Genomic DNA, 8,922 nt, shown 5'->3' on the forward strand with positions numbered 1-8,922 from the left:
AAGAGAGCTTTCACTTCCATGAAATGTTCACACCGCCATTTAAGCAGCCAAATAACTGCATCAAATAGAGAGCTTTCACTTCCATGAAATGTTCACGCTGCCATTCAGGCAGCCAAACTCAATCTTCAGGGTCTGTCAGAACACAAACCTGATTCAGAGTATCTGTCAAAAGCATAAGGGACAGAGGTTTGAGCGGCGGGTATTGGCTGTGCGGGTGCAAAACCCTGTCCGTTGTCATACTTCAGTGGGGTCTGCACACCAGGACCTGTGACAGCACATGGCAGAAAACACATTACAGCACATGGCAGAAAACACATTGCAGCACATGGCAGAAAACACATTACAGCACATGGCAGAAAACACATTACAGCACATGGCAGAAAACACATTACAGCACATGGCAGAAAACACATTGCAGCACATGGCAGAAAACACATTACAGCACATGGCAGAAAACACATTGCAGCACATGGCAGAAAACACATTAAACACATTACAGTACCAGCACATGGCAGAAAACACATTGCAGCACATGGCAGAAAACACATTGCAGCACATGGCAGAAAACACATTAAACACATTACAGTACCAGCACATGGCAGAAAACACATTGCAGCACATGGCAGAAAACACATTACAGCACATGGCAGAAAACACATTACAGCACATGGCAGAAAAAACAACACATTACAGCACATGGCAGAAAACACATTACAGTACATGGCAGAAAACACACTATAGCACATGGCAGAAAACACATTACAGCACATGGCAGAAAACACATTACAGCACATGGCAGAAAAAAAACATTACAGCACATGGCAGAAAACACATTACAGCACATGGCAGAAAACACATTACAGCACAAATGCAAGTGGCATATCAAACATACAATATCAAACAGAAAATAAATGGAAACATAGGAACTAAAAAAAATTTTGTGTCTTGTTAAATATATGAACTTTTGAAAAAATCAAATATAAAATGTCTAATGGGGGGATAACTGAAAGCACACAGTGCTCAACAAGAAATGATTCATGTTTTATAGTAAGTGCAACAAATCAAATATTAAAAATATCTGAGGCTGAAAGAAGCTCAATCCCACACAGGCGAAGTTACTTGGAAAATCAAATTATGCTTCCTGGATTACTATTCTTTTCAATACACACTCTGTTCCAACCTACCAGAATCTGAATATCTGGCAAATGCATTAGGTACAGCTATGTGGACTGGCCGACCGTAGTTCTGTTCTGGAGGGGGACCCTGCTCTGACCCATACATTGTGGGGCCAGCCGCGCTTGGTGCTAAAACAAACAACTTCACTGATAGCCATTCCTGCTTACTTGTTGGTGCAGGTATGTGTGATGAGTGAAACAAAACAACATTTTATCAACTCACTCCAGACAATAGAATGATAGTGTTCCTGACGTAAGGTAGCATTCTGGACGATGGAACACTATAGCGGTGTCCAGATGGAACACTATAGCGGTTTGGATGATTAAAATTTTTTCCATTTTCCTCATGGGATAGCATAAAAATCGCAGCTACACCAGGCATTGCGAATGTGTCAAGGGTCAAATGGAAAGTTTCTGTGCGAGGTTCTGTAACTATACACTCACTGGCGAGCCGTTGACCTTGGTACCCCACATGACAAACTAATGTGCATACATATCGAAAATGGCATTGCAGGCGATAAAAGTGGAAATTTTTTTTTAGCAAACTAGATCAAGACAGCTTTTTACTGCTGCTGAAGTGACTGAAATGCTTCAAACTGAAAGTTCTGACAAGAATGATAAAGACGTTGAATAAAGTATCTGCAGTGAAGAAAGCTACCAGCAAGAAGGTACTGACAATGACTCTGCTTCTGAGGGCTGTGAAGAGAGGGAGAGGGGTGGGCGTACACACAACATGAGGAGAGGGGTCAGTCGGTCAAGTACAGGGGGTTTCATTCAGTTACTTTGTGTTTTGTATTTTTTGTGATTTTTTTTCCTAACCCTAACAAATGAGTTGTCTGCAGGGGAAAGCAAGGGAGGAATCTATTCGTCCGGAGTGAGTTCAACCAGTGTACTGAGATCAGCTATTTCTTCTATCAAGCTCTGGATGTCAAAATAAAAATATAAAAAAAATATCTGAGGCTGAAAGAAAGCACATAAAAGCACACAAGCACTCAATAACTCAATACATGGCAAGCCAACTTAAAAGCATTGCACACAAGACTGTTACTAAATATGTATGGTTCAACGCTGGACTACCAAGGTTCAAATACAAATATCACCTGAATAAAGGTAGAACGTTCTCCCCACAATAGTGGATCTTGACAGAAAATCAGCACCGTGCTGAGTTATTTAAATTCTTTTTCACATTCTAATCAAGTTTAATATCATTCCAAATCAAATCATTTCTTCTCAGAGTAACATTTCACTCTCACTCCCTGGTTGAAGCTTGCTTAAAAGACTGAGAATGACAGCTAGACAGGATTTCAGCACCTCTGCAGGAGATTATCTCTTCTTTTTTCTCCTGACAGAAAACATAGTCCAAACCTTTCAATAGTTTATCTTCTTCAAAACAGAACATGGAGTAAGCACGATTATTGTTACTGTGACCAATGATTCTGGAGGAATACATGGCACCCATATTATTTATTCTCCAAAAATCAAAACAAAAGCAGTAAAATTCTATTCTCTCTGATTACATACTCAATGATAATCTTTTCAGAATGCTATATTCTGAATCATTCAGAATGCTATATTCTATCATTATATGCTCAATAATATAAATCTATTCAGAATTCTGTTTTCGCTTATCATGTGCTCATTGATAATAAATCTGTTCAGTATTCATATTTTCTCTTATTATGTGCTCACTGATAAAAAATGTTTTCAAACAGTGTGCATGTGTGTGTGTGTGTGGGTGTGTGTGAGCGCACGCGTGCACAAGCACGTGCGTGCGTGTATGCCAAGCATGGAGAAATGCCCATAAGCTGTGTTAAATGAGTCATTTCATTATATGTATGTTTTAGGTACAATGAATATGTGAATGTTTTATCATTGCCTTTTGTACACACCACACCAGAATAACAGATGCATATATAAATAGATGAAGGAAAAACCCAAATATTTCATCACAATTGTGGATCATCAAAACATACAAGAGCATGCCCATGATTTCAAGCTCGATCCCACACAGGTGAAGTTACTTGGAAAATTGAATTATGCTTCACAGATTACTGTTCTTAAAAGAACATCTGTTCCAACCTACCAGAATCTGAATATCTGGCAAATGCATTAGGTACAGCTATGTGGACAGGCTGACCGTAGTTCTGTGCTGGAGGGGGACCCTGCTCTGACCCATACATTGTGGGGCCAGCCGCACTTGGTGCTAAAACAGAGACAAACAACTTCACTGACAGCCAACGTTTCCTGCTTGTATGTTGGTGTATATATGAGTGATGAGTGAAACAAAAAACATTTAATTTAACCAGTGTACTGAGATCAGCTAATTTCTTCTATCAAGCTCTGGGTGTAAAAAAACAAAACAAAAAAAACAAAAAAATCAAGAAAGTAAGAAAACATTTAATGGGAGTTATGTGGAAAATAAACACAATTCAGAATTATTAACAAGAAAGAAAAAATGGAATACTAAACAACACATAAGACACCAATGAAAAAAACAACTAACAACTTAAAGAAACAACAAGGATCTTGTTTGTACATTTATTTCAGAACTACATTAGAGTTCAGGTAACAGGAGTCATGATAAAAAAAAGTTATATAAAAATAGAGAATCTGACTTAAAACAAGTAATTCCTCTATCAACAACTAGCAGCTTTCTATTTCTCTAAGATTTTTTTTTAATCTGTGCAAGCATTTCATTACAAACCCATCACTTATGACAAGCACGTTTAAAAACTTATAATAATAAAATTCAAGCAAAATTTTCTGTCACCAACATTATGGTAATTATCGCCTATCAACCTGCTGAACTTTAAAACAGCAATGACAGGGATTTCGATAAACCTTATATATATGTGTCCCTAAATACTTTGTGAATGGAAAGGCTGCCCTGCAAGATCATCAAGTAGGTCACTGGGACTGTCTAAACATTTCCAGAATGAACACCTAAGACGGAAAATTCTGTGTAGGAGTTTCAGTCAGATGCTAGGATAGTCTGCTTAGAAGATTTCTTTTTGTATTTGTCTTTGTATTTCTTTTTATCACAACAGACTTCTCTGTCTGAAATTCAGGCTGCTCTCCCCAGGGAGAGCGCATCGCTACACTACAGTGCTACCCATTTTTTTTCTTTTTTTTCCTGCATGCAGTTTTTTTTGTTTTTCCTCTCGAAGTGGATTTTTCCACATAACTTTGCCAGGAACTACCCTTTTGTTGCTGTGGGTTCTTTTACGTGCGCAAAGTGCATGCTGCACATGAGACCTCGGTTTATCATCTCATCCGAATAACCAGCATCCAGACCACCACTCAAGGTCTAGTGGAGGGGAAGAAAATTTCGGTGGCTGAGCCGTGATTCGAAACAGCATGCTCAGATTCTCTCATTTCCTAGGCAGACGCGTTACCTCTAGGCCATCTTTCCCTTCACGACTACTTGGCCTAGAAATCAATGATTATGACCAGAAGGTATGCCTACTTGTATAGAATGCATTGCATTCGAGCGATCCTCTGGAGGTAGTCTGGGACCCTCAGGAATTATGGCAAAGAGTTCTCTCTTATTCTTCTTATTTTCTTTCTCAACACTTGCATTTATGTTTGGAATTATATTATCACACTCGCATACACACACACACACACACACACACACTGGTAAGTGCAGATACACATACATAAATATCAAAACACACACACGCGTATGAATGCAAACTCACATTGTCTATGTAGCCAAGTGCTTTGTTGGTTTCAAAAACTGCATCACGCATGAGCTGTATAGCAGACGCCTTTTTCGCAACTAACCTGCCAGTCTTCAACGACCCGCGCAGAATGTGGTGCCATTAGAGTTGTAAATGCAAAGCCCCTGTTAAACAACTGCTCCTAAACATCTATCAAGTCTCTGTATCATTTGCTGCAATATTATATTTGTTGTGCTTACACACACACTTTAATCAGTTAGAAGCATAGAGGATTTCAGTTTAATTGTTTGTCAGTGTATGGATTTCAACTGACGCGAAGCTTACGTCATTTTGTCTTTCCGTCACATATAATGCTACAGTTTTACAATTCCATCTGTGATTGCTTATCATACACTGCAACCACATTTTTCTAGTGTTTGGATGAGAATAAATCAGGCATTTAGAAGATACAAAGCCGATTTTCACTGTCAACAACTAACGACAACCAATCCACAACTAGTGTTTCTGTACATCATTGGGTGAGCTGAAACTGTGTTTCTGACACAGCATATTTAATTAAATATCTCTTTTGTCAGACCAGTAAACTATAAGTATTCTATACTGGCAGAATTGTTGCAATTCCATCTTTAAATCTACACATTTGTGTTTGCCTGCATTAAACTGGTTTGATGCTGTTTGTAATTTTCAGCGACAAGCTCGCTAAAACTGACCCTTTTCAAATGACTTAAATTAAGATTATAAATTTATTTTAAATAACCAACACTTCATTTTATATTCATTAGAAAGTGGGTGTTGAGCTGTTTCTTTTGCAACCAATCCGACGTAAATCGGTTCAGGAATCATTTTGAAATCTATCACTGAACACCCTGTGACAAACACAATTCTAATCAAATTCAGCCTGATTTGGGCCCTTTTCTTTCATAGGCCATGCGGGCGTCACTGCAGTTCGCTTAACTTGCATAAATAGCCACAACAGGTGATGACTGGTCATTTTCCACCTGGCCAGTCACTGGCCAGAGCCTGCTCTCTCTCTCTCTCTTGCTGTGTTGCACACAGAGTGTGCGTTGTGTGTGTTGCTGCAACAGCCAGCATCACCACCACATCGCTGTGAGTACTGTGTGTAAAATGTGCTGATGATTTGTAAATCGTATTCTTCGACACAGTACTTGTGTTCATATGAGTCTGTTGATACTGCCTTAGTTTGGTTTACTTTGTTCAGTTATTGCTTTGACATGTAGTCACAGTTTGGCTATGATTGATCTAGAAAATTGCCATGACATCATATGCTTGTAGCAGTATTCCATTTTATTCTTTTCGATGTCACAGTAAGTGATGTCTCTGGACACTGATAGTTTGTTCAAGAATGTTCTATGATGATGTGTTCTTCCTCATTTGCTGTCACTGATGAAGGTTAAGTTACTTATCTGGCTTTGGCGGAGGAGATTTAAATGTTGAGCACAAGCTTAGCTATGTTGATAGTTGGCTTTGATGCAACGGATTACTTGTGTAAGTTCATTCACCACGTAATGGTTAAGCCATGACAGTTCTTCCAATCTTTGTGTTGTGCACTGACTTGCTATTTGGTCTCTTAGCTTGCCAGTATTTAATATCAAAGCCACTGATTCTATTATCTTGTTTATTATTCATGTATTATTTCACATGCTGATACCAGTTGTACTGGTACAGTGTGCTTAGTCAGGACTGTATAATGTGTGTAGTATTGTGTTGTGGTGATTACAAGATAGTGTTGGATTAATATCAGTTATTGGTTAAGACCATCTGGTATGTATCACAGTCTGTTAATTGTAATTTAGTGATTATGCTCTCTCCTATACGGCTTACTCCAGTATAGTGCTACATAATAACTGATTCATTTGAGTCACTTCTGACACAGTATGAGCTTTACTTAAATCTATACTGTCAGTGTACTTTCACCAACTCAGCTTAGCTTTAACCACTTTATCTACACTGTTTAAATGTATTAGAAAGGTCATTTCATGTCAGTGTTTGGTCTTCACATATAACATTATCTTATGTTGATGCTTACGCCAAACTGAGTGGTAGTCTTTCTTCTTCTTCCATTAATGTTCAGTGGTCATAACTTTGACCATATGATCATTTCCATGCAATAAGTATACATGTGCTTAATATCCACTTGCATTCCTGACTTGTACTTCATGACATTTGTTTGTCTATATCTATTCAGGCATTGTCTTCTCTTATCTCTTCTTCTTCTCTTCTTTTCTTTCTCTTAACTACTGTAAATAAAACAACAGAAAAACCCTTTTGTGACTGGCCGTCTATATGTCCCTGGGCCTGCGCATGGATATTTTCTATCCTTTAATACAGTATAATTCTTTTGTACCATCCACTTTAATATGATAAACCACTCGGGTACACAGCTACAAAAGTGGCGTTGCCAACAGGATTTTTATCCTTGAAAATATTCTTATGACATGATATTGATCCACAACAAAACAGATCAAAATGATTCTTTTATGTTTAAAAGGAAATTTTCTTCCTAAAATTACATTTAAGTAACATACTTACCGTGACCCACTAGTACAGACTCCGGCAGGGGTCTAACATTCCTGTCCTGTGCAAACTACTATCCACCTATGCGGAAAAAAGGAAAGTAGCTACAGCCAATAACCTCCCAGAAGTAGGTAACCTCCCCTTTGCCCCCCTGACTGGCACCCTCTTTTTCCGGCAGATCCTTTTATCCAACTAAAAATTAAAGTCCCTTACCACCAAGTGTACTTTGTTACAACTCGGCATTGTGAACAAGGATCTTTTAATTGTTTAAATCTCTTATGAAAATTAAAGCCCCTTACCTCTAGTTCTACCACATCTAAAATCACATTATGTGGATAGACATTAAACTGTAGAACACACACAAACTCACATACATGCAGTAATTCATGTAGTCAAGTTAAGAACAGATGCATACAAGCATGCATCTCTCTCTCTCTCTCTCTCTCACAAACACAAGAGAAAAATCAACAACACACACACACACATAGTGGAAAGGAACACTTCTACTAGTTCTAGTTTCATAAACTTTGATTCATTCATTAATACCTGTAATTCATTTAATCATACCTGTTGCAGCATAGCTGTGAGACTCCTCATATCGTGGGGGTGGCTCTCCACTCTGGGGAGGTCCGTGATAAGCCATTTTTTATTTTTATTTTTACTGCAGAATAAAAAATAACAGTTCAGTTGTTACTCAAGGAGGCGTATTTGCATTCAGACAAATCCATATATATACACTACACCACATCTGCTAGGTAGATGCTTGACCATCTGCGTAACCCAACATGCTTAGTCAGGCCTTGAGGAGAAAAAGAAATTAAAAAAGGTGCATAAAGAAATGGATACATCATTCAATTAATGAACACACACACACACACACACACACACACACAAAAGATAAATATAAATGAATAACATAAAAAAATAGAAAAAATACAATAACAGCACTACCGTTCATGACAGTGATTATGGTTGTCTTTTGGGAACCTAGGATGAAGATACATTGTGACATCACCAACAGAAATCATCAGTGGACACACACACACACACACACACACACACACACATCACTGCAACTGATTTTTTAAGTGGGGGAAGGGAGGGAATGTATGTCTTAGGCTAACTTTGCCAAGTAAAAATTGCCATCTATGAAATACATAGAATACTGGGGGCCTGTTTGATACTTTTGTATACAAAAATCTTCACAATGTTGACACCATTAACAATGTAATTATGGTTGTTTCAGATAGTATGTTTTATAAGTTCAAGTGCAGCAGAGTACACACTAACAGCACCCTTAGCCACGCAAATCAGAGCTAATACTGAAATAGCTGTTGTACATCTGCGTTGGTGTTTATTTCATTACAGTGTTTGAAACATATGAGGCCGTGCGTGAGAGAATGTGACTAAATTTTCATGTTCTCTGAGTTTGATCCGTAGCAGACGATGTCTTCGCGTGCTGCCCGCGAAAACTGAGGCTAATCGGAGACCGTTTTCGTTCTCCCTGCATTGGAATAAGCACAAGTTGG

The 8,922-nt window shown here is 38.4% G+C and overlaps 1 protein-coding gene across 1 annotated transcript in view; it reads right to left on the reverse strand.

The window, feature by feature from the left end:
- The window catches only part of LOC143290187 (protein lifeguard 2-like), a 33,869-nt gene that overhangs the window by 24,480 nt on the left and 467 nt on the right, over positions 1-8,922 (reverse strand). Inside the window, exons 2-5 of the mRNA XM_076599502.1 lie at positions 7,961-8,054; positions 3,259-3,378; positions 1,185-1,304; positions 149-265 (exon numbers count right to left, since the gene is read on the reverse strand). Of these exons, the coding sequence (XP_076455617.1) occupies positions 149-265; positions 1,185-1,304; positions 3,259-3,378; positions 7,961-8,036 (433 nt within the window). The 5' untranslated portion in view covers positions 8,037-8,054. The remainder of the gene's footprint in view (positions 1-148; positions 266-1,184; positions 1,305-3,258; positions 3,379-7,960; positions 8,055-8,922) is intronic.

The sequence above is a fragment of the Babylonia areolata genome, chromosome 15, assembly GCF_041734735.1.
Source record: "Babylonia areolata isolate BAREFJ2019XMU chromosome 15, ASM4173473v1, whole genome shotgun sequence".
Lineage (NCBI taxonomy): Eukaryota > Metazoa > Mollusca > Gastropoda > Neogastropoda > Buccinidae > Babylonia > Babylonia areolata.